A 26,306-nucleotide genomic window follows, 5' to 3' on the forward strand; every position below is an offset into this window, starting at 1 on the left:
GAAGCGAAAAATCTGTATTCACACAATATATAAGGAATATATTAAAACACGACAGCTTTTTTTTCCGGACGAACAAATAAGTATTATTTGGAAGGCTAGAGTCGGGTCAAAATTCTCTAACTTAATTCCTTAGAGAAAGCAAAGCTGGAATATTTGGGTACTAAGCACAGAATACCAAGAGATCAATCAACTTATAATGGATAGCGGGGAAATTTGTCTTACTATCTATATAGATATATTCTTACTATAGGATATTTGTTATCACCTTTTTTTTAAGTTGTTCAAATTGATATTGTAGTAACTTATTATAGTTTAAGTTGAATTATACTGTATATAACCTCCCCACTGCGATATTCGTACTTATATATATACTATTCTTGCAAAAGAAAAAGAAAGACAAAGGTCAAATATAGATCCAGCCCTGTGGCGTTACTAATATATACAGCGAACCTAAGATAGATTACCGATCAGGAAGTTCTGGGGTGTTCTAAAAATTGAGTTTATATATATTTAGCACGGACCTCGTAGGATCAGCAGGCACTAACCTAATATATATACGTTATATATTACCGATCTATTTTCGGCACAGCAACTGTTTAGCTTGTCGTTTAAAATATAGTCCAGTTCCTTTCCCTAGTCGGTTTATTTTTGTACTTATCCCCTACTTTACGAGCAATAGATAAATATTTTAACCTACGTACCCTCGAGCCAATCTCTGAGGAGATAACACCAACGGATTATAAGATCCTCCGTTATAGTGGTATATCCTCCAATATAGAGAGACTCCCTTCTCGGATTTAACGCTCGAAGCTATTATCACCAAATTACAGACAAAAGATCGAGGATTTGGCTTATAAAGTGAGCTACCTAAAAGCTGAAGTTCAATGGTAAAAGGAAAATAAACAGATCTTTTTGCAACTGTATTAACGAATCTTTGAAATTTTTCGAGCTATAGAAGACGCTCTTACACAAACACGTACACGAATAGAAGAGTCAGAGAAACGCTATCTTGATCTCTGGGATATAGAGGAGCCTGGTCCGGCTGGGGGCTTTATATAGATATATATTATAGTGGGGAACCCAGCTCTCACTCTATATTTGCCTTACCTATCCTTTTATTTGTTTTGAGATTTGTTATGAGTATTGATAGACAGAGGTTATAAGTAGCAGATAGTTATTGATAATTCACACTACTACACTCTCTGAATCCACTTCTTAGACTGGCGTCTATTGACCCGTACCCTAGAGAATATACTGCCTTAAGTATTCCCCTCTTCAATTGATTTATCTCACACAAATTATATATATAACTCTATTTGTTAAGAATCAAAAAAAAAAAAAAACGAATTTTATAAATTAATTAGGCGTTATAAAAAGAAGTTTTATTGCGAATATATTGTGCTATATACTAAGGAAAAAAGAAAAAACAAAAGCCAGCGTCACTAATCTGTCACAATTTCAATATCAGAAGAAGAATCTGATCTCGCAAGTCGCCTCTCGTACTTATTTAACTCTCTTATCGCTTCCGCTAGTGCTTTATTTAAGTGCACTGCTAAAGATTCGCGGGCTTAAAGAGTGGATTGAAGGGAGGCGATAATTGCTCTTTGATTTTCGTTCTCTTTAATAACTGCGAGCTGTCTCTCTTAGGAATCACCCGAAAGTTCGGCACGAGACACCGCTCTCTCAATAAGTGGACCGAAAGTGATAACCCGCGCCTCTAATTCCTGAACCTTTTGTCGTTCCAGAGCTAGCTCGCGCGCGATAACCTCAGAAGCGCTAGCGGCGTTTCTTATTTTTATATTTTGCTGGTATTGCAATATATCGATGGTTTATTGTAGTTGCGCAGAATAATAGTATACTCGCTGGTATAATATATTATCGCACTGGATCTTTACCTCCAATTGAGATTGATAAGCCCTTGATCTTTAATCTTAAGATATCAACTTCTTAACTAGGGCCTCTATATTAGATTGACAGACTTCGGTAGGCTCAGTTCCCTAATCTGTGTTAGATATTATACTGATAAATAAGCAATGTTCGTACCTAGGGGGACCGGACCGGGAGGAACCCTATAGCTCTTGATATTGGGGTTCTAGGGGAGCTTATTTCTCGTTTCTTGGAGGAATATATTGACAGAGGAGGGAGGCGGTATTTATAAGATAGAGTCCTAAAATATTCTGTATAGGCTAGGGCCAAAGGGTTATTGCCTCGTGATAAGCTATAATAGGAACGCTCGAGCGAGCCGATAATAGTACGTTTATACTATTTAGAATGGAAAAGGACGCCTTTTAATTACGAATTCTTATTAATAAAAAAGGATAATAATATATAGGGAATTATATATTAGAACGATGTAAGAAAAGAAATATATTCTGTTTTTTACGCACAGTAGTATAAACAAGAAGATAGTCAGGTTTACTCTTTCAGGCTATATATCTACCTACTTATTCTTATTCGAAGTTCTATATCGGCTAGCTAAATCACTAAACTTACTTATTGCAGCCTATTTACGTCTGATGATATATTGGAGGATATCCACTAGCTGTATAATACCCTGTGAAGCTCCTCCTACCCTTTCCTCACACTTATTAACTCGGTTCGCTAGTCTTTCTACCTCGACAATCAAACCTCGGACTGCTGTCTCTAAGCCACTCAGTATAGTAGATAGGTTTTTCACGTTTGAAAAATACTTATCTAACGTATAAGATATCGAGTTTATCTGTAAGGATTCTGTGTTTCTAAAGAGACTTAGAATTATTAAAGTCATATCAAATATTATTAGGATTAATAAATTCACCTTTCTAATACCGAAGGTATCGTCCTATCTTAGTGTTAGCTCTGTGCTCTGTGCTCGATACGGGAGTATTTCTATATATATTATCACTAAGTCCAAATTAGTAGTTACCAGATTGACTATCAAAGATACCGGTAAAATCTGAAGGGAAAATATTGCCACCTTTATCCTGGGCCTAGGCCAATAGTCCTATAAGATCTGCCTATACAAATATAGGCGAACTATCACTTGGTTCCTTGCTTATATTAGATAGGGCAGTGTTCAACTCGCTGAATACCTCGTCTGCTAATATCTTAAATAATACGGAATAGGGGTTAGTGTTTAAGAATGGGGGGGGCTGTTTCGGGGTTTTATATTTCGCCTCCGACTATCACAAAACGCTAGAAATCTGTGCCGTGGTGTATACTGGTGGTATAAGAGCCTACTTTAGTATAATCCTAAACGGTTTTATAATCCTAGTCGTTATTGGTATAACTGGGGTTACAATTGGCTTTATAGGAACTATTGTCTCACTTCCCCTCCCACTTCCCACTTTCCCTCCCTAAAAGCTGTAAACGTTACCCTAGTAGCTATTTATTCCTTATAATAAAACTTTAAGTGTATACCGTGCGATACTATAGCTCCGTTTGTTTATAATCAGAACTAAAATAGGTCGTAGAATAGCCTATAAGGATAAAAAGGCTTAACTAAATCTATAAGAATTTATCCCAGGAATATTTCTCACCCCCTTTGAACAACAAGAATCTTCTAAGAATATAGCAAATAAATAACGTCAGTTGGTTTGATATTGGTATACGAGACGATTCGAGAATAGCCGTTAGCAAATACAGTCGACTTTAGGAAATAGCGAGTGAACTCGCGTATTCTCAGAGTCAATATCCTTTGGTCTGTGCTTTTCTCGGAAGAAAGAACAAGGACTACGCGCTTCAGCAGCTTTTTCCTCGCAATAACATTAAACGATATAACTCCGACGCAAATATAAAGTTGCGCTCGGATCTAGCCTCTTCGAACTCTTAATAGCCAGTCCTCTTTGCTGATAGTGATACCGGATAAAGGAATCACACCCCAACGTCGAAGAGGCTCTAGCCTACGGCCCACCCTGTTTGGTGGGATTGTAAGTCGGGAAAAACCCTATTGCTAGTAATCTAGGCCCGTCTCGTTTTTCTGTTTACGGATATTATATATATTTTTACCGAAGATTTTTTAGGTCTAGATAAGATCGTAGAATTCTTGGAGTGCTGTGTTAGACTACAATCAGTATCCCCTTTACCCCACGATATCCAGCTACAAATAATTCTAGTTTTCCAGGAAACTACAGAATAGGTATCGGGGGGAAAGCAGAAAGAAGTCTGTTAAAGGCTGCAGTATACAGTACAAGGAAATTTCGATTCTACGTTTTCTGGTGTCTATAAAGTTTGGTTGGCCGGTGGCTGGCTCTCTGAGACAGCTCGATATAAGCGATTGAGAACTTTTATCGCGGCACAATTAGACAGTATAAGAATTATTCGCCAAAGACACAATATCTTACTCAGCGCTGACAATTTAAAGGCTTTATTTCAGGCTGTATTTAACCACACTTTACGGGATATCGAGCGCCTATTTGATCTTATTGGAGCTACCCGAATAGGTCGTGAAGTAAGCCTATACCTAATCACTAATCTTGGGCACTATTTCGAAATTAGGGCTCAGCCAGAGAAACGACTATAAGATTTAGCGCCGTCTGTTACGTCAGCGTTATTTATAGACTATTATACACCTGAAATGATTGGTATAACTCGCACTAGTCGATAAATTTTTATTAATTAATAGGGAAAACAGGGCTCGATCCTCGTATAGTGTTCTGGGCTCTCTATCGGCCTACGGTGATCGAAGCGCTAACTCAAAGCAAAGACTTATAGTCGGAGTTCTACCCCACAGCTTTCACAGCAATAATTGAGTATTATATAGATTTACTCTTTACCCGTTTTTCTAGAGATATGATATCGTCGGTGGATTTACGGAAAGAGCAATTGATATCCTAAAGTAGGTAGCTATCCAGTATTAGGAGCAACAAAATTTGTTTATATTGTCTCTATTATTCTGCCCAGCACGTATTAGTATACGGCTATACCGTATACGATCAATGTGTTCAGGTTTTTGGAACACCTACAAAAGGCTTTAAGTACCGCTTCGTCGTGAAAGGATATCTCTACTGCCTTTATCAACGGCCCTTAATTAGCGATATACTGCCGCTAATTATAAGCCCCTTAATCCTTACTATCGACGGCGGGGGTGTGAGAGGGGTTATTCCTTTAGAATTTCTTTTTTTGATTTAAGAAAATTTAGGAGATTACCCTTTACAGGACGTTGTTGATCTTACTATTAGTATAAGTTTAGGTAAGTACGAAGTATATATTAAAGTGCAAATTATACGCTTATTGTGTCTAGGTAGTCTGATAGTCCTTGGACTATTTCTTATACGCTGGGATATTTCGTATTGCGCTAAGATTTTTAACCAATTAGCAATCCAAATCTTCTAACAAAGACACCAGTCGACTTTTCCTTAGCTTACTAGGTAGTCGATTATAGGTGATATAACGAGATAGATACAGTGGCTGCTTTATAATAGCTGTTATAATTCCCGTGTATTCGATACAGTGCTTAAAGATACTTTTAGTAAGAATCGGTGTGTTTTCGGTGTTTCTTCCGATGATCCTAGTGGGTCTTTGTATACGGGGTCGAAATTTGGAGTCGTGACTATAAGTATCTCCAAAGATACAGATACGTTTGTTATAGGTAATTTCAATCAATCTTATATATTATATAATGATTATAGTAAGGGCTCGTTATTATAGAATTTACCGAACAAGATTTATTTGCTGACTCTATACCTACAGAGTACAACTTACTGCGACCTTAAGACCTTAAATATAAACCAAAAGCGTGGGAAGCGTAAGATATAGTATATCTCCACCAGGCTCCACTCCAGTACTAATATACTTTTTAGGGGAAGAGTAACAGCGGCCGCTCCCTTATAGGTATTCCGGTGGCTTATAATATGATTAGTGGAAAGTGCGAGCTGACGTTATTGGCTAGTTTTTTTACCCCTGCAGACCTTAGAATCGGTACCTTTCAGGACGGTGGCCTAAAATATAACTTCGCGGGTGAAATCGCTCAGCAAATTTCCTATCAAATTTGGCTATATTCTAAAGGATCTACGCGAATAATATCACTTAGTACCGGAGCTGCGGAGCCTCAAAGCAATCATTCTACCCCATATTTCCGTTATATCTTTCGTGATAGATTTATACGTCGTGGATTTGATGTATAGATGTCTTCTATAGATACCGAAAGTGATTAGCGAAGAATAAAGAGCCGTATAAACGAAGTAAACCGACCAGATTACTATCGCTTAAATATAACTCTTAGGGCGCTCCCTAGCCACATTGATACTGTGGAGTCAATAGATAATTATCGAGACCTTGTTTTGCTTCAATATAGAAGCGCTCGGATAGCCCGGGAAGCGGCGATCACCTTCCTAATCTCTCGATTTTACTTTGTTCTTAGTGGCGAAGGGGCAGATAACTCCACCGCGCTAAGTTAGTGTCGCGGTACTATACGGTGTAAAGGACCAGCTCGAAGCGTGATTATAGCGCTCCAAAGGCTCCACCCTTAGGGCCTCAGCTATACCTCGGATTGCGGGATAGTCGGTAGTTTTACCGGGCTTAATAGACTATATTTATCTTATAGATACTATAGCTATCCAATTGTATTCCTTGTACGTTATATCGATAAGGTATTCAATATATACATCCGCGCAGATAATAAAAGTCAATAGAAAATCAATGGTTTTCCTATAACTTTGTCGTCGCTGATTGCGAAGCAGGGATTAAACTCATTATTTGGCTAGGCTGACTATAGATACCCCAGTAGGGCTCTATATACAGCTTATAATATAGCGGAAGATAGAGTGCGAGTTAGGGCTCAAGATAGGCGGCGCAAGCGTGATTCGGCGGATTCTCGGAGCGAGAGACGAAAAAGAATTTGTAACTAGCGTATAGTATTATTTATCAATTTATATATTTTGCGTCAATCTTCCTTTATTCCCTTAATAAAAAAATTCTAAACTGTGATATACCTAATTAACAGCAATACGCTTTACACTATAGCTCCTAATCGCTTTGATCTACACAGAAAAGAACGAGCGAGATATCGAAAGAGAATAAGTACACTGTTATCCAAAGCGGATAAGCTGGCGAAGCTCTGTAGCGCTGATATTTATCTGATTATAAGCTATTCACGTGGCGCGACGGTTTATAACTCAGCGGAGAACCCTAATTGGCCTCCGCCAGATTTAACTCTCGTGTGTACTATTATTTCTTTATTATATCAACGCTTTGACTAATCAGCGTATAGGAGACCCAAATTCCGGGTATAAAAAGAGAATCCAAGAATAGTATAGCTGGTCCTTTAACCGACGCTGTTATCGAAGAGTTAAAACGGCTCTGTGCGTACTTTGCCTTACGGGAAAAGCTTTTGAAAGAGATATTGTCTGAGGAATCTATATAAAATAATCCAGGGTACGTAAGATATTGGGCTGATCTACGAGCCGTTTTCGGCTCGCTTGTTTTTGGTAGATAGCAGTATATAAAAGTACACAACAATTGATATATCTTTTCAAACCCACACCTTTCTATAATCTAACCAAAATGCTCTCAATCAGTTATTTGAGATCGACCGAAGGGATATATTCTATCACAATTGGAATCATTATTGTATCTCTCATTCTCTATTATCTTGTTCGAAACGCCTTTCGTTTTCTGTTATTCAAGTTTCGACGCTTCTTCTTGGTCTATATAATCTATAGACGTAGTCTATGGTCGATTCTGAGTTTTCAGCTGGCTATCGTAACTATATACGTTGCTGGAAATACTGTAAGTATATAATCTGGTTAGAGTTCACTCAGTATCTGATACTATTCTGTAGTAAGCGAGCTGCAAAATTATCGCTTATCAATCTGATACCAATGCTTATAGGAGGAGGCCACGAATATCGGAAATTCTAGTCCTATATATTAGAGAAAATAATCTCACTAATATATTTAGAGGTGTACAGTAGAATTCGAAAACAGTTTACCCCTTCGGTATATACACTTTGCTCTCGGCCTATAATCAAATCGGGTAGATACCAAATTTAGCTAAGCCGTAAAAAAGGGCCCTTTCTGAATGGTTATAAACTTACCGCCCACTCTAAAACGGATTAACCTTGTTTCGGTTATATACCGAGAAACACAGTGTATAAAGGGGGAGGAATTCTTTGACTTTATATTAGAAAATTGAAGGATAACTTAAAGCTACTGTAAAACAAAAAGGGGAAATACTTGTAATACAAGAAACCGCCTTAAGTGTAGAAAAAGGGAGATAGTAAAGTGTCGCTTTTAAACACATTATTATTTACTCCTAGCAAAGGAACAAGTTGTCTGACTTAAACTAAGTTCTGGTTTATATATCGTGCCGTTTTAGTATCCAAGCTATCGAGCAGATAAAAGGATTGAACAATTTGCTCTCGAAAGAGCAATATAGAAAATCTAAGTCCTCTTACTTTTAACAATATAATATCCTATAATAATTTCTATCAGACTCGCTATATACGGATAGTTGTTGATTCAGATCAATTACTATAGGAATACAATATTCTTGCCAGTTTAGCACACTGGATATTACTTGCGGGATATCTGGTTATTCCCGGAATATTTATATTATTGCAGAAGTCAGATACACTGAAACAAGGGCTGTTAAAAGATAAAACTAGGGAGGCTATTCTAAACACTATACAGAATCCACCGCTACTAGCCACAGCTAGTGTCCTCTTTATGATTGGTTGTGCTATTATATCATAGCTATATTGGCGATTCCAATAAAACTATATTTGGCTTATAAATAGGTTATTTATATAGGTGTTTAAATTACATATATACCAGTCAAGCAGTTCTAATATCTATCTACTGTAAGTCCAACTCTCCCCAATACCCTAGCGGGGCTTTTAACAACTATCGTCAATATATACACAGCAAAAGACGGCGATTGGTCAATTATAGCGCTTTTGACTTTCGTGGCTTTAAGTCTGTCTGTGGCCTCCTCTGCTTTTCTTATATATATATATAAGTTTAGAAAGCTTAAGATAGTTATAGAAGAACATTATCGTGAGATTGAAGCTCAGATTAACAGGGTTAATACAATAGGGTAGGATAATAGCAAAATAATTGAGGCTACGTACAGTATATCCCAAAACTGGCGCGACTACTTTACGGTGCTAAAGATGCCTTGTAAGGTACATAGATTATTGTATATATATATTATAAAAAGCGGTCTAGATATAGTGTGCCGGCTTAAGAGACTAAAATAGCTCGCACATTAATATAGCATCGATTGAATTATAGTTTTTCCTTCGTAGGTTCTAATTTTAGTACAATATTCTATATCTTCGTCAAAGCGAAAAACTTTCGACCTTATCCATTAGAATAGGAGAATACTGTATAGGAGTCTGATTAGATTTTTGCAAAGTCCTACAGTAACAGATAGCACTAGCTAATAAGCTTGAGCTGGTGATAAAGATTCGAAATCGATGAGAAGCTATTCTTAGTATACAGCTCCTACAAAACTAAGGGTTACTATATTTCAGAATACTTTGGTTACGCGACACTGTTTCGGCTCGCAATAACTACCGACCCCGCGCAGGTCTAAGACTCCTTTTCAGCACCGGAACAAATTCCTAAAAAAAGTGTGTCGCAAAGAGCTATAGGCTATTCGTAGCTATAGTATATAAAAACAACCCACCGTATACTTCGTATCTGTATATTATTCTCCAATCTCTAGTAAGATAAAATAAGAATGGCCTTCACTATATTCCTACTTTTTGCTGGTCTCTATATACGCGCCGCCTTAGGTGGCGGTCTCAAAGTTATCGATTACGATCGCCAATGCGTGATATGGTCTGATAATAACCATAGATACACAGGATACTCGGTGTCTTTTGGTCTCCTTAATAGGGATAACTGTTCAGGTAAGGGGTGTTTCTATAGATATTTTATCGGTATTAACGAAGAGCTAGATCTAAGCAATATTATATATAGTGTTCGTAAGGAATACTCTAACCTAAAAGTGGATATATATAGCTCGGAAAACGGCCAGCCTGTTGTATAGATATAGGTAAACGATAATAGAGATATCAAATTCCTCAACCGAGGGGGAGATCAGGTAGGATATATATTACACAATGGATTGAAGGTTGGCAGCTCGTGTATTGCTTCTAGTATACCTTTATCGTCACCCACTTCCTCAGTAGGAATATCCTCAGCGGGGATATCCTCAGCAGGAATATCCTCAGCAGGGATATCCTCGGTAGGAATATCCTTAGCAGCAATATCCTCAGCAGGAATATCCTCAGCGGGGATATCCTCAGCGGCGATATCCTCAGTAGGAATATCCCCAGCAGGGACATCGACTTCCTCAGTATCGAATAGGTCGGTATCGACTTTATTAACTTTATCGGTGTCTTCTCCGTTGTCTACGACAGCACAATCAGGTCCGGTCTCTAGCTGCCCTAGGTATAAATAAGAGAAACAGTAAAATATTAGGGACGATATAAGGCAGTTATATCTTTCTTACTATAGTAGATAGGTTTCTTTGGGTGTGGTTTTTCCCTTACGGGTTTTCTATATCACTAGCGTAAATACGAAAGAGACTCCGCTATCATTCACTATAAAAATCCTATTTATACAAAAGTAGCCAGACAAAAATAGCACTTTTCTTAAATAATATGTTTTAGAGATACACCGTAAAAATTCATCAACAAGGAGATATTAAACCGCTTCGGTCCGAGTGAATACGTAAAGTAGAAAATAGCTGCCGATAACAGGGCCTTCGGAGTAGGTATTTGACCTACGGCTGTTAAAGCGTACTAAAGCCCCAGGTACCGATCGATATAAGCTATATAAGTAGGCTGGTGAACTTCCAAGGGTATATTATATCCTTCGTTGCTTACGTTTATTCTCGGTCATTTAAGCACGACACTTGTCTTCTATTATCTATAGCTTATTAGGTAGGTCGATTCAGCCGTTTAAGGCTCCTTTAGGTTAAGTCTTTTCTTTAAGGTTTTCACTAGATTCGTGGGTAGGTAGGATAAAATAATTCTTCTAACAGATATTGGGGGTACCTAGGTATTAGGAAATTCGCTTGGTTTAAAGTGGAGAGTGTTTCCTAGCCAATTATACTTAATAAACACTTTCTTTCACTGCGTTGATAAAAAAGATAAATAAATTAATCGGTTTGTTTATTGTTTTCAACAATTTTATAGTCGGATTTCTGAGACAATCAATTGTTTCTTATCGGCTATAAATCTTCTCTTACCCGTTGACCTTTATACTTTACTAGTATTGATTGGCCTTCTTACGCTCGTTGATAACTCTTAGCACGCTATTAATTATTCTATCCTTATTATTCTGTAACACTAGTATCGTCGTTAACAATATACGTTCGGTCGACTCCCAATAACCGTTTTATCGTATCGTTTATCAATATAATACCTCACTCTAAAAAATATTTACACCAGCTTTTTACCCAGTCAATATATATCACCTCTTCTTTCTGTTACCTACACTTATATCTGTATTTTAATTTGTGTTATTAAAACTGATTGATAAGGCTATCTCCTAGGACTAGTAGATCGGGTTTTAGTCTCTCAATCGCAGGGTATATATTTTATTGCCTCTCTCCAGTGTCTCGACACTATGATTCTGCCCAGCTATATAATCACATAAACTTTCCGCTGGGGGCGTAAAGAACGGCCGAAAAGAATAATAAACTGATTAATTCGTTTATATATAATTAATACAAATACAGTGAAAAAAGTTTAATATCTATTAAATACTGTTAGCTATACTATACCCTCCGCCCTAAATAACGCGTATTTCCTAATATCTAGGCACCGCCCGGAACAGTCTTTTTTTTACGTTGACCGATGATAAATTTATTTACCCGGCTGCTTAAGATCAGGTATATACACTGATGAATATTTCGATCAATATAAAGGGTTACTGGTGCTGAAGGTATACTGTAGTGACGTTGCAGTCACGTAAAAGGTATAGCGGGCAACGTATCAATAACGTTAAAAGAACGGTTATATTCACCTTACCGCACCTATTTAATAACCGCAAATAACACCGGTAAATACCCTTCTAGTCTTACGGGGGCCGCCTTATAAGTTCAATATATAAAAGACCAATTTTCGTGGTCTTTTCGCGTTCTATAATTGATAACTCCCCTTCGTATAATAAAATTTGTATTTATTGAGCCCTTTCCTATTAGCAGACCTAAGTTTTATAAGAGTCCCCGCTATCTATATTTTCTATATAGGTTTCTCTTCTCCTAAATACCCCTATATATCAAGGCAATCCGCTCAATAGCCGCTATTAAGGCCACTAGGTCCAAGGAAGTCACTTCGAAAATAAAATTGATACAGCAAAAACAATACCGTCGCAAAATAAGTCTGATGAAAAAGGTATACGAATATAGTAGGATATACAGCGCAGATATATACGTAGGTATTCGTATACGGGAGACCGGTTAGGTGTATATCTTATCGGCGGATACTTCGGGCTTTTGGGCTTTTCTTACTTCGCAATTGGTATATAAACTATATAGTATTATCTACTAGGCGGAGCGCTAACTTACCAGAGCTCTTATTACCCGACTCCGACTGTGATAACAGATCGTGACTTAGAGAAAACTAGGGAGGAGACGGTTTTCAGGGAGCAACGATAGGCACTTTATAACGCAGCTGCTGTATACTAGAGTATATAAGTGTATTTCAATCCTTATTGCAGTATATTTTCGCCTATAGATATTATTGTGAAAAACAGTTATTGCTTTTCCTTTTACCCTCTTACTTACTATATTAAGAAGTATATCAGAGGCTGTGCTAAGCCAAATACTACAGTTGTCCAAAATATCATTTTGAGCTTTATAAACAAAGTAGGAAGAGGCTCGAAGCTTAACCGGGAAGAGCCGCTAGATTGGGGCAGGGAAAGGAAGATAAGCCGCCCTGCAATAGACTATATTATAAGAGATATACACCTTAGAGTAACAACGGTTCTAAGCAGCGATATAGGTGCCTAAGAAATAAACGTGGTAACGCTGAACGAGTTGTTGCTTCCGGTATAAATATTAGTTATCCTACTGGTGAGGATTACTATCCTGGGAGTATAAAGCACCGTGGTTTCCTTACAATAGTTGAAAAATATATAATATCTAAGTCCTGACTAACAATAGAAATCACGATCTTTTACGCTATTGCAGTGGGGTGCTTACTGACAATACTCTTTCTTATTCGTATAGCCCCCTCCTTTCTGAATCTACTCAGAATTTTGTTGTTCCTTATTACGAAACACTTAATATATCTATACTTATAGGGTCGCTATAGGCTGATTGCTCCTTGCAGTCGAGTAGATACCTTATTATATCTCGCGTACGCTGTAACAAATGTTTTTCTTGTTACCTTTAAGACTCCGTTAACAACAATAGCAAGAGACCGCGCCGGAACCCTTTCAGTGATCAATATAAGTTTCTTGTTCTTAGCACACTATCTGGGATTCCTTATAAACGCTATAGGTGTTTCTTTGATAGTGTGCAAGCGTATCTATCGGGCTGTGGGTTGGATAACTGGTATTCTTCTTAGTTTATATATTATTATAGGAATAATAACTGATCGGAAGAGCTAGATACTTCGCGAGAAGCCTAACCTCTTCGTATTAATTGTTTATCGTCGCTCTCGCTTAACCTACCCTATCAGATTAGTAGTGCTAATCCTTCTTAGGGCTCTGTGATTATAGCCGCGATTTTATTGTTATCTTTCCCTTTTATTCGCCGTTTCCTTTACGAGCTATTCCTTCGACTGCACTAAGCCCTAGCCACAGCTTGTATATATTCTGTATAGCGGTATCTACTATCCGGTACTCTGCTGCCCCAGCTGTATATTTATATTCCGCTTAGCACAATACTACTTGTATTGCTGGTCGAACTTTTCCTTTTTATCTTTAGGAACGGTGTCTTCCCCCTACGTCCCTATTCTCGTACCTCTATCAGATATAATCGGGTGCAATAAACGCCGATACAGAGCAAAGAGGTAATACCGCTGAAAGTAAGGATTGCACTTATAAGGCCCCTATATATCGAGGTAGGCCAATATATAAGCCTCTGGATACCCGCGGTAAGCCTATTCTCCTAGGCCCAGACACACCCGTTTATAGTGATATCTTGGTCGCTAGAAAAGCAGGATATCCTAGAGCTTTTTGTTTAACCTCGAAGAGGGCTCACTGAGACTATTCACTATCGTACAGCCCTAGATAGCTATACTTCCTTGACAGTATTTGTTAACAGGCCGTATAGAGTCAGCAAATCTGTAGACTATTACGAATACGTCTTGGTAATTACAACCGATTTCGGTATAGTAGGTATTATATCTTATCTTAAAAAGCTCCTGTACGGGTACAACACTTATACGTTATATATACGCCGGGTATATTTTATATAGGAGGTCCAAATATTGGGTAAGTTCGGCCTCTACGTTCAGAGAGCTAACCAGCGATACTAAATTTCTCAGATATTGCTGTTGCAGCCTAACCGCTACTGAACAGCTTATTAAGCGATAATATCTTGGATAATGGCTATATAGGTTTGCTGTTCTTGTTTAACTATACTCGCACTGATAATATAATATAGATACTCGAAATGTCCTTTTTTGTGGTATTAAACCAGATAATAGAATATAGTAAGCCGTTTGGCCAGTATCGCCGCGCGACAGTTTTTAATAGAAAGCCTCGATATAATGAAATTATATCAGAAGAGGCTTCCGGGCGAAATATAAAACGGCTGCTAAACACTTATAAAGACCGCGGTGAGGTTCTGGTTATAGGTAAGTCTATCACCTTAAATAACAAACTAGACGCTAACTTCCTAGTATCCGTATCGTATGAAGTACGAGACCGTTTAAGAGAATTAGTTCGTAAACACCTCGAACAGAGAGTAAGGTTGTATAAGACGGAGTTTCAACCTTTATAACGAGAAGGGATCAATCTGTTAAGTGGGGCGGGTAGGGTCAGCGAAATAACCAATTGGCCACAGATTAAATAGAATTCACCGCCCTCTAGAAACAAGTTTAACTATTGCACCCGATCTGTTCTTCACCGTTACCGTAAACCGATTCAGTGTATTCCCCGGCCCGAGGAACAGTGTATACTCTATACTTCTGTGATCTGTTCTTGTTTATTCCAGTCACGGTACAATTCAGGATTTGTAAATAGGGTGTACTCTATTTCCTAATCGGCTTCTGTTCTAATTCTTACGGTTTCTCAGAAAGCGATTCCGTTCTGACTATAACCTTACTACTGCGTTGACGAGTATTTTTATTAGGGTATAGCGACCGGTAAAATCTACTTCAACGATCCCCCTTTTTTTTATCGGGTTGGGAAAACTGTGGCTATAAGACAAAAATCGTGGTTAAATGATTTAATTAATTGCCGTTTAGGTTGCGATACCTTTTTGGGGTCGTAACTAAAACAGCTCCCAGTTATTACCTTTTAAGATACGCCTTTTGGGGGCGCTAGAAACCCCTATATACTATTGTTTAATTTATTTTCTAGCTATTCGCTTTCTTCCTTTATTTATCTAGCTATCCCGAATTCAGTGTCTGTTCCTCTTTATACTTTACTTAACAGACCACGAGGTAATTCTTCTACTATCTAGATATTCCCCCTTTAAGCCCACCGTTGCGAGAAGTTAACTATTAATTTCTTAGTGTCGCCGACCAGCACACAAATAATAGTATTATTTGACCTAGACACTTTAGTCTCTTATAGTGCCCCTAGACCCGATATTTCTGATAATAACCTTATTGATTGGGATACCTAGCTCACACTAGAGGTACTCTACGATGAAAAATATCTAGCTACTTCACAATACAGCTTTATCAATATAGGAGACTGTACTAAGCGTCAGTATTTACTGAAATATACCCCTTAGCTTTATTTAAACGGGCCAGAAGTCCCTCTGCTATCAGATAGGAGCTTACAGTTAACGCAGTCTACAGACAGCAACAAAGAGACAATAACAATAGGTCTCTAAACTTCAAGTCCAGGCGTATATACCTTTACGAAACGTAGAAACACAGAAATCCAACCTATCGTGATCAACGAAAAAGAACAACTCGAGTATTTAAAGCCCAGTAAAGACAATTTTAGTGCTTTTAGCCTTAAAAATCACCACTAGAGAAGAGCCCTCACTTCACTAGATCTTAAGCTTCTGAAATTATAAGAGATCGAAAGGGAAACCTTTCACAAATATAAGCCAGTCGATAACTGGACCTAGGCAGCTAAGTACGTTGACTGTATTCAAACAATATATTAGATTGTAACTAGCGAGACTATAAGCGCAAAACAAGCTCGAGACGTCGAAGACTGCGGTAATAGCTTAATCACAATTATACGATCCGACGGCCCGATTGCCTCGTTTAAGTCTCTTTTACTCAACTGTCACTTATATACCTTACCTCGTGTTAACTTGACTTCGTCCCTAACGGTATACGTGTTATATCTGAGGTACCTAAACTCGCTCACTTGTTTAGTTTTGAAGTCAGACGATATAAATCGCCGTCTTACCTAGATTTAGATCTATATTTATTTCGAAAATCATATCAATGATTTGAAGGAAAGTGAGAATAACGGTATTCCGCTTAACCGACAACAGAGGGCAATCCCTACGATCGCTAGAGATTCTATCTTATAGGCTTTTTATAGGAACTAATTCGTACCCCAAAAAACAGATCGCGACTATTTGAGTGATCAATAGCGCTGGGGCGAGCGTTAGTGGAAAGCTGCTACTTATATAGGACTTAGTGTGATTTTACTAGCCAGTGAAGACTTAGTAAATCAAATATACGCTTATTTATACCCTATAGAATAGTTGTATTGCTGACTTTGAAATAGAGGTAGAAGAACAGCTTTTTAGAACAAAATAGTAGACACGTTGGCTATTTATATTCTCAATCGCTACCCAGCTCTAACCAGTCTTTATCGATCGTTTAAGTCTATAGCAGTAGACCTTATACTTAGAGGTGATAGCGGCTTTTCCCAGGACCAGCTAAATATTATCTAAGAGGCGCCCGTAGAGAATAAAGCAACTTTATATAAGCTAGAAAGATAGGTAGTTCCCAACCTTAAGTCTCTGTCTAGAATTGCTTCTTCCCACCTAATCTTTCTCCAGAGATTCTAAGGCTATAATTATATCTAGTAGGTGTTAAGTCAAATATATTATTTCACAATACTATCGTCTCTCTCTTACTCTTAGGCCGCAGGGAACTGTACCCCAGAGGGAGGGGCCTTTTCTAAGTCGCAATTACTGACTCAGAATTATCTCTAAATAACCCCCTAAGCTAACGTTATTAGATTATACTCTACAACCAATCCTTATCTTCTCGATACGCGCGCTGGCTAGTGGTTGCGGATAGCACTACCTTCTCGGTCCCTGTCCTTTAAGTTCTTCAATAAATTCGTGATAAAGATCGTGGTCTATTGGAGGATTTCGGTCGGCTGTAGCCTCCCGACGGGCCGGTTATAAGTCAATCACGTAGCCACTATAAGTCAATCACGCAGTATATATAAAGTCCCTTATATAGTAGCCACGTCTTATTTTAGGAATAGCGCCTTATACCTATCTCAATTTTCAGACGATATTCTGAGCCCACGATCTCCACTTATAACTAGTAATTATTGGTTTTGTACCGTGATATTCTGAAGAGTTAGGACCTAGCCGCCGTTTAAGGATTTATTGGGGAAAATATAGTACTTCTAGGTTCTTAGTTTCTTCTGTACTTAAGATTAGAGCTTTACCGACAGCTCTTTGCTGAAGTATACGAGCTGATATATTGTATTGTCTGGATACAAGCTTGATGTATTTACTGAGAGCCTTTCCGATATAATTGAAAGTTACCGGTATATAATAGAACCTTTGAAAACCATAAGTAAGCCAATACTTATAATTCCTTGAAAGATATCGTTTCCTACTATCTCTCGTAGGAATAGAATATCCTTGCAGAGACCAAAACAGACCGAGCAAGAAGTATTAACTCTCCTACCAATCGACTTTCTTTGCGGACAAGCGGTTGCTGATAAATATTAGTTTTATATTCGTCTACTCGTAATATATTGGCTTGGGTATATCTTTCAAAGATTCAATAGACTTTGCTGTCGAGAGGGCGGAAAGGAACCCAAAGGCATCCGAGTCGATAGGCCAACGATCCACGTTATCTACTCCCACTATTCCATTATCTTTTATATACTTCTGCATGATTTCTATAGTAATAGAAGCGAGAGTTTTAATATATATATTCTGTGCTTAACCCGGCGGACGTTCTACGTATATCTCTAAGCTGGCTATAGGGGGTTAGAATAATCATTACGAAGGAGGCAATTACCACTTACCGATCTTGATAACGCCATCTAGGCCGAGAAGAATATTCCGGTATATCAGAGACTGGTATTCTAATCTAGTTTTATTGAGGTAATATAAACCATCCAAAATCTGCACTGTCGTGAGCTTAAAATACTTAAAGTGTTAAGAGCTATATACCTACCAAGTTATATAAGCTAATTCCGCCTCCGTAGGATAGAGAGACCGACACCCTATAAGCTGCTCCAAAGTAAGCTGGAGGTCGTTAACGAGAGCGTATATATATCCTTTATTTACGAAGCACTCTCGGGCCGTCAATATATTATCGTGGTTAAGGATATTATACAGCCGTCGTATTTTAGCTACGTCCCCTTTGGTGTACTCCCGAATAGCTACTACCTAGGACGGACGGGAACGGCGAGCTGCAATAAACACCTCACCTACCAGATTACACCTAAGTGTCCGACGATAAGTGTCCTAGGGTGATTCCTCCCTCACGATCAACCCGCGAGATATACCTTCCTCGCACACCTAAGGTAAGCCAAAGAGTTTAGGGCCTCCACTCACAACCTTTCGTGTATATTCGCTCCGGGGAGACGTTTTTATCTTTTTTGAGTTAGAATTACTGTCCAATTAGGTGGGTGTATCAAACTGGTGTGGCTGTTTGCTTAAGGGTGTCTCTCGTGATAGGTTATTCGTAAGCCGTTCTTAGTAGCTCTTAAAGTCAATCGCTGTGCAGTGCTTATCTTGTTTCGATATATTTGGGCCAGATCAAGATATACGGAAAGGAAATAAGGTAGAAACGTATAGCACTTAAAGGCGAAGAGGCCTATTTATAATACAATTGTATCAATAGAAGTAAATTTGTTTTGAGGGCTACCCCTAGCTTTTGCAGTTATATTGGTCACTAGGACACTGAATTAGCTAGGTGGACCCTTTCTTCTATAAGGCTAAGACCAGTTAAATATAAATAACCGATACTCTACTGCTATATATATTCTGCCTCACCAGCACTATAGACGAGTCTATATATATAGATCCTGAGCTGCAGATTGTGACAGAAAGGTATCGGACTTACCAAGGAACAGCTAAGGTTAATATCAGCTAGATTACCCCCTACCTATCTATTTCGCAATATATAAACACAAAAAATATAGAAAGACTCTGTGAGGTATTTGACAAAGAAGGTTGTCGAAGACTCGATATATACAACCACGTAAGCGCTGTTGTGTTAAGAGAGTATCTCTATAAGGCTCTTTAAGCAGAGCGAGTAAACACCGCTGATATAATAACTGATTAACCGAGCCGCTACCTATACCTCTATTTCTCCACTGGTTCTATACAGTGCCTTTATAGTTAATATCGATTAAAGGCCGGAGAACACTATTTACCGTCGATCGACCAATAGTGGACTGTTAACTTGTATTTGGATAGTAAGCCAGAAATCCACTATATACTTTCCTGCAGTTTTGACAACCCTAAGATATTAGTCCCGATCTTCAAACAAGCCTTATCGATAAATATTCTAACGAGAGAGTTCTAAGCGATAGTGAGATTTACCTAAAAGTTCGGCAATATCGATATAAAGTAAATTCACACTTCGAAAATCGATAGTTAGCGCGGCTGTCAGATAACAAAGCCAGGCGGCTTCGCGGACTTAAGTCTCATCCGAGCGTCCGAGCTGCTTTTAACTCGTTACTCGGCTTACCCTCCTTAATAATATATAGAATACAAATCGGATCTCTTCCGTAGGCTCTAGCTATTTGCTGCGATAAGGTAAGGTCGTCTGACTCTTAAAAAAATATAGATACTGATTACGTTCGTAGGAGATAGTTTACGCGCTGACTAGGCTACGGGAATACTAGTCTTCACTCGTGGGATACGATCGTGCTAAGATACTCAAAGTTGACCCTTATACGGTGGAAATATTGTAACTCCTAGTACCTAGAGTCTCCTCGAAGGATAGAACCACCGTGAAAGGTCTTATACACAGTAGCGAAGTCTTTTTAAACTTTACAGTATCCGAGCGGACCTCAATTTGGAAGCGATTAAAGAGGACAGAGGGTATAATTCTATCCCTGTATACGTTTTTTAAAGATCTCTGGTACCTAGAATCATACGCAAACTGTATTAAACGGCTTATTATACCTTCTAGGTTATTCCCTACGATTAGAGGCGCCACGCGTGCGGCCTTCTTATCTTTTGATTCTACCTATACGCAGTTCTTAATATAAATATCCGAAACTGGGTTTCGATCTTACTCGCACTCCTAGGGGGACCCAGCGGAACTTAGATATCGATAACTATAGCTCTATACTATACGTCACTACCCGAAGTTATCCAAAAAGCCTTAGAAGAAAAATCCTACAGCGAAGCCTAATTGTGAGGTGGTAGAGCCTATAATACTGTATAAGATAGCTGTACTCGTAAAGAGACTTAGGTTTCAGTCGCCACAAATTGAGCAGCTTATTCAGCAGTCGCTAGATCGGTAAATTGCGAAAGATACTCTTTTAAGAGCCCGTCGACCAGATCGTTATCGGTACAATAGGGAAGAAATTGAATCTCTGATTAACAAAGTCACCGAGTGCTTCTTAAGGGCCGTCCTTCTTAAATATAAGCTTCCAGTACAATTTGTTAGTGGGAGGGAATTTAAGAAGGAATCTCGATATAGATATCCGCAAACCGAAGCCTAACTGTAAGATTGTCAATTCCTTTTTATCGACCAACTCTATAGTGATTCCCTCTAAAGGGAACGAAAAGCTACTTCCACTTTGGTAAGGAGGAGTGTCTACTTTACCTTCTTCAGTAAGCTGTCAATACCCCGTAAAAACAACGATACAGCGGGTAGATCTCTAACTCCAGACTTACCAATATCCCCGCTTTTTATTCCGAGCAATAGTTCGCCGCAAGATATAGGAGAACGGGTTGGGTCTGCGGGTATAGGAGCCGGGTAGGATAGTAACTTAGAGCGGCAACGTTTGAAAGATATACACCGAGGGAGACGTCAGTAGAAGTAAGCGAAAAAGCTATAGAGGTAACAGCAACGACAGCAGCGAAGACACCGATTATTACGTGCCGACCGTTATTATAGTAAGGAAACCGCGCGTATTGATTCGGAAGGCAGCCGGATAGGAGAGGTAGTAGAACCAGCATTTAAGACAGAATTTGGGTTCGTTAGAAGTAGGGGTATAATAAGTCAAAATAAGTAGGGTCGTCTTTATATAGAACCAGCCGAAGCCGATGAACCGGAGCACAGCGAGATTATTGAGGGGGTTATAGTTTCGGCGACGGTGAAGAATCAGAAGATAGTTACGCTGGATTTAGGTTTATTCCCTCGAGACCTCCCTCGCCTTCTGTTGGGTTAAGGTATACCTCCACGGAACTATAAGTATTAACGGTCTCGCACGACCAACTGTCCTTAATATAACCCCCACAGTCACTAGGAGAGTTTCGTTTGATATCTATAGCCTCTCTACCACTATACCTAGATATAAATTCGTATAAGAGGTAATAACACCCCCTCGCCGCTGGATTTGAAGATCACGACTCTATAGCACCAATAGGCAAGGAAAACAAAATCCTCTGTCTTGCTGATACCGAGGATAAGCAGCCGCGGGGAGGGGGCGAGGAAAATATAGCTGGGGGAGAATCTTCGATAGATATCAATATAGAAGAGTACGTAGGCGAATAAGAGAATAAAGCGGTAGAAACAGCAGCGCAGCTTTCTTTATCGGAAGAAGTTGAAAAAGCACTGGCAATTTTAGAAGGACGTAGGGTATCGGAGATAATATCGGGCCCCTCTAGGATTGTGGGCACTAAAAGTGCGGCGCTGCGAGAGATCGCTAAATTCAAACTATACGACCGTACGCAACGGCGCTAATAAACCCGTAAGTTATCTATTCCGCTATAGGGAACTCTGGAGTAGGATATAAACGCACTGTTACGAACGGCTGATTAGGAACAGATAGCAAGACCTGGTACTTAAATTGATTTCCTCGAAGCACAGTATTATCCTTTGTTAGAGATAAATAAAGAGCAGAGTTTATGGCCCGTGGCTAGTTAAGTTGACCTGACTTAGGACCAGCAATAGGTACCGGAAGAAAGATTAGGCTCGGTCGATCAAAACTCAGAACACTATAGAATAAGGAATGTCCGATCGGAACAGGAAGAACGGTTGTCTGAGTCTGTACCACTAGACGCTTCGCCGGAGGTCTATATTATAGCCGATGCTACGTAGAAGGATACTCTGGTAGAGCGCCCCTCTTCGTCACTACAACGAGAGTCTCCTGCGTAGACTGATACGCGCATACCAATAGAAATAGCTGGGTCAGATAAGTTGCCCGAGGAACAAGACAAGTCTCGTGAGCGAGGAGAAGGAGCCAGCGATACAGCTAAGTATTCTGCAGTGACAATTAAGTTCCGTGCACGTAATGAACACGGCGACTGGAATCGCTTAGTCCACCAAATAGTGGTCGATCTATCTAACCCCTCTCCTATTAGGCGAATAGCGTCTAAAAACGCGCGAGAACGTTAGGCAATATTTTATAACCAGAATCTACGGTAGGTCCTACCGGGGTAGTGCTTTGATACAGCTAGACCTTGCCAACTCCCATGGGACTAGAAAAATTTTGGTCCCATATCCTGGTCCCATCACTCCTATGGGACTAGCCAAAATTTTGGTCCCATTACCATAGTGGTCCCATGGGAGTCCTATGGGAGTGATGGGACTCCCATATGGTCCCATGGTATACATATTTTTGCTAAGCATTTCCTATTTTGGTTGCACAAAAATGCTAACTCAGCAGATAAAATACTGTTTTTTACAGGTGTATCAATATTCTTACTTCAAGTTTGTAGCAATCTAACTTTTTTATATGGTATACTATTAAAAATAGAAGATGAATATCTCAGCTATATATTTAAATATTATATTCAAGCAAAAGTAAGCTCAAATATATAAAATTAGGTGTAGGAGATCAAGAAGAAGTTGTTGACTTAGTATCATGGTCAGTCAGTAGAGATATATATATTCATATATATACTATACTCTCCAGTTTCAACTAAGCTCTATATATATTAAAAATTATACCAAAATATAATAAATCCTTTTTTTTTACAGTATTAGATACTATAGATAGGTCTTTATTTCATCCTTTTATTTTAAAACTACTCTTAATATCATATTATTGGTATAGAAATCAATATCTGGACTGCGATATCGCCTATAGACAGGCGGGTGGGCACTGCCCACGGGCCTTAAGGCCTTTTTAGTAACTAAGTAGAATTCCTTGACCTCGTGACCTACATTATTTGTATATTTTTTCTTTATATTTTTAAGTAATTTAATTATATATATATAGTAGTAGCATTAGTATATAGTAGGTTTAGAAGTATAATAATTTGACACTACTGCTAGTTTTCTGACCGAGGTCAGAAAAATAAGCTTTAGAAGCCTTTATACAATGACTTGATACAACTATCAATTTTCTGACCGAGGTCAGAAAAATAGCAGTAGAAGATACAATGATTTGATACGACTGTTAGTTTTTTGACTGGGGTCAGAAAATTAAGCTTTAGAGGCCTTTATACAAGAAATTCCATCAAAATACTAGGGGATCGGGTTAACCCTCAAAACTGACTATACCCCTGACTTAATAGGACTCCTATAGGACTCCCACGGGACTCCCGCGGGACTCCTATAGGACACCCGTGGGACCCCCACTATTATAAAGCTTGCTTAACCAATCGGGGAGCTGTAAATAGAAGGTCTTACTATCTTATAATCTATCTTCGCGCTAGTTATTACTCGGCCTACTATAGAGTACTCAAGGTATAGAGGATAGATACAATCGTTAATCAGAAGATTTTTGAGAGGTAAGTCAAGATTATTCTATCCTTATTATACTCCTAAGTCCCTCCCCTCTTTACCCCAGTCCTCTACGATATAATGATTATTGGAATATTATATCTCAATACGATCTTTATACTGAGGCTAGCCCTTCGTCCTAGATTGCCTCCTCGCAAATTGGGATACCTCCACTATCTTCACTCTATAATCTTGATTTGATAGATAAACCCCTTACACCAGACCATTCGATTAGCTAGCAGCCGATTTATAGCGTACCACTATCCTCAGTCGTTCAGTCCGAAATTGAATCAACACCTCTTCCACCTAGTCTTCGTCGAATCGGTCCACGAAATCAAAAGTTCTGGGTTCTCTGGACTATAGAGAATAAGGCAGAGTTTATTGAATAGTGGAGGAATACAACTGGTACTTATCTATACCCTCCACTCTATAAAGTGAACTTCGAAGCACAATATATATCTTCTGCTTGGGATCAGTTTAACTAGGTAGCATACTATTAAACTGGAAAACCAATAGCACTCTGTCGGAGATATAGAAAGGTGCTATCGCACCTATTATCAACCTTAAATAGGTCGAAATCCCTAACTGCGCACTTGAGTAGCCGCGTATACAAAACTGGCGTATAAAAGGACTCAACCCAATAGGATATACAACAATCGTTTGAACTTTCGGTAAGACTAGGGTCTTATAAATAATCTATCTAAGGCTAACTTCTATATCATTCTTAGTCAAACCGTGTATCTACTCGAAAGGCCTTTAATCTACAAAGATTTGAGAGAGCCCAGGTAAAATTTATCGCAAACTCTCGCCTTCTATTTCAAATCCTCCAGCACCAAGAATTCTAAGATCTTATAGCAGAGGCATAGCTTTCACCACAACCTTTGAGCCTTCTTTCACCGAAAACTGCGCGGCGTCGACTCTAATCGATTGTCCAGGCAGAACAGCAAAAGCTACTCTCCCACCTCCCCGCTGGGGCAAAGCTCTCGATTGCTCTTGACTGCTAGACCTCACTATTCCAACAAGCGTTTATAGCGATCACAGGGTATTTTGTGGATATCGATTGGGTATATTATAAGATACTTCTAGGCTTTATACCGGTTTATAGCCAGTATACCGGCGCTTACTTGGTAGAGGTTCTCCTCGGTGTTCTTTCTGACCATAGGATCGTTGATAGGGTGATTGCAATTACTACTGATAATATATTAAATAACAAAACCATAGTTAAAAGTCTTTGTGAATCGATCCGATAGATAGATCTCCCGGATTCCACTGAGATTATACGGGTTCTATACCTTACCTATATGATTCAGCTGAGTCTAAAAGATCTTCTTAGCTTGATAAAGGCCAATCCAAAGAATAATAAAACCGCGACCGTATAGTCAGAAGAAAATAGGAGTATCCTTCAGTAAGCAAAGCTACAGAAGGGAATTATTTATACACTTACAAAGGTATATATCTAACCTCTATAAAGGTATCTTATATTAATCATGATTATAGGTTCGCGCTTTTACTGTATTTATCAATGCTAGCCCACAGCGACGGGAGGCCTTTCTGAATCTCCAGAGCGACGGAATAAAGCTAGCTCCAATCCAAGATATCCGCACTCGGTGGAATTCTATATATCTTATACTCCAGCGTGCTAAGCGCCTTCAGACAATATTCCAGCGGTATTGTATAGAGCACCAGCGCCCTGAGTTCTATATCAGTAAAGGGGAGTGGCGCTAAATCGATTACCTACTCTGTATCACAAAGCCTTTCTATAAGTGGACGGTCGGTCTATCAAAGATCAAGACAATAACTATTCACAATATTTTTATGGTATATAACCGGCTATTCACATATTTTGAACAATCCCAGGCCCGACTTCGTCGTAAGAAGGTACCCTAGAAGAAGGCTATACTAGCGGCTCTTGAAGCTAGAAGGGAAAAGCTTTCGGTATACTACCAATTAACAGAGGAAGCCTATAGTAGCTTATACGCTATAGGTACTATTCTTGCTCCCCAGTATAAGCTCAAGTTTTTTGAAGGCCCAGAATAGTTAGGTCAGGTTCAGCTCAATGATACTATTTCCTCTTAGTATAATATATATAAGTCTTCGCTTTATAGCTATCTTGAAGACTATTCGAAATATCAGCCAGAAAGGGAAGTACCACCCACAGCGATACCTT

General features: G+C 38.9%; 5 protein-coding genes across 5 annotated transcripts, besides 2 other annotated features; 4 read left to right on the plus strand and 1 right to left on the minus strand.

Annotated features, from left to right (window-relative positions):
* Positions 1-4,555: 4,555 nt before the first annotated feature.
* Positions 4,556-6,834, plus strand: N7479_006308 (uncharacterized protein; the record flags this gene model as incomplete). Its single annotated transcript, XM_057254003.1, is given in 13 exon segments — positions 4,556-4,562; positions 4,613-4,656; positions 4,767-4,816; positions 4,833-5,065; positions 5,120-5,170; positions 5,222-5,267; positions 5,403-5,569; positions 5,887-6,098; positions 6,135-6,339; positions 6,374-6,416; positions 6,427-6,483; positions 6,524-6,569; positions 6,733-6,834. 13 exon segments carry the CDS (start codon positions 4,556-4,558, stop codon positions 6,832-6,834), a joined length of 1,263 nt encoding a protein of 420 aa, XP_057107865.1.
* A 1,622-nt stretch (positions 6,835-8,456) lies between these two features.
* On the plus strand, positions 8,457-9,102 carry N7479_006309 (uncharacterized protein; the record flags this gene model as incomplete). The annotated part of the gene is made up of 3 exons (XM_057254004.1): positions 8,457-8,652; positions 8,808-9,001; positions 9,052-9,102. Coding segments are annotated over 3 exons (441 nt in total), but the record flags the coding sequence as incomplete, so codon positions are not given.
* A 923-nt stretch (positions 9,103-10,025) lies between these two features.
* N7479_006310 (uncharacterized protein) lies at positions 10,026-10,832 on the minus strand (the record flags this gene model as incomplete). Its single annotated transcript, XM_057254005.1, has 2 exons — positions 10,026-10,375; positions 10,817-10,832. 2 exons carry the CDS (start codon positions 10,830-10,832, stop codon positions 10,026-10,028), a joined length of 366 nt encoding a protein of 121 aa, XP_057107867.1.
* Positions 10,833-12,220: 1,388 nt separating this feature from the next.
* On the plus strand, positions 12,221-12,594 carry N7479_006311 (uncharacterized protein; the record flags this gene model as incomplete). Its single annotated transcript, XM_057254006.1, has 2 exons — positions 12,221-12,370; positions 12,508-12,594. Coding segments are annotated over 2 exons (237 nt in total), but the record flags the coding sequence as incomplete, so codon positions are not given.
* Positions 12,595-13,647: 1,053 nt separating this feature from the next.
* Positions 13,648-16,611, plus strand: N7479_006312 (uncharacterized protein; the record flags this gene model as incomplete). The annotated part of the gene is given in 8 exon segments (XM_057254007.1): positions 13,648-13,748; positions 13,766-13,954; positions 13,971-14,038; positions 14,139-14,347; positions 15,850-15,943; positions 15,965-16,037; positions 16,245-16,404; positions 16,495-16,611. Coding segments are annotated over 8 exon segments (1,011 nt in total), but the record flags the coding sequence as incomplete, so codon positions are not given.
* Positions 16,612-18,248: 1,637 nt separating this feature from the next.
* Positions 18,249-18,257: a sequence feature (Short protein (N7479_006313, KAJ5959163.1) was converted to a misc_feature.).
* Positions 18,258-18,305: 48 nt separating this feature from the next.
* Positions 18,306-18,323: a sequence feature (Short protein (N7479_006313, KAJ5959163.1) was converted to a misc_feature.).
* Between the last annotated feature and the right edge of the window lie 7,983 nt (positions 18,324-26,306).

Source organism: Penicillium vulpinum (genome assembly GCF_028829585.1).
Source record: "Penicillium vulpinum strain IBT 29486 chromosome Unknown utg000003l_segment0_segment0, whole genome shotgun sequence".
In the NCBI taxonomy this organism is placed as follows: Eukaryota; Fungi; Ascomycota; class Eurotiomycetes; order Eurotiales; family Aspergillaceae; genus Penicillium; species Penicillium vulpinum.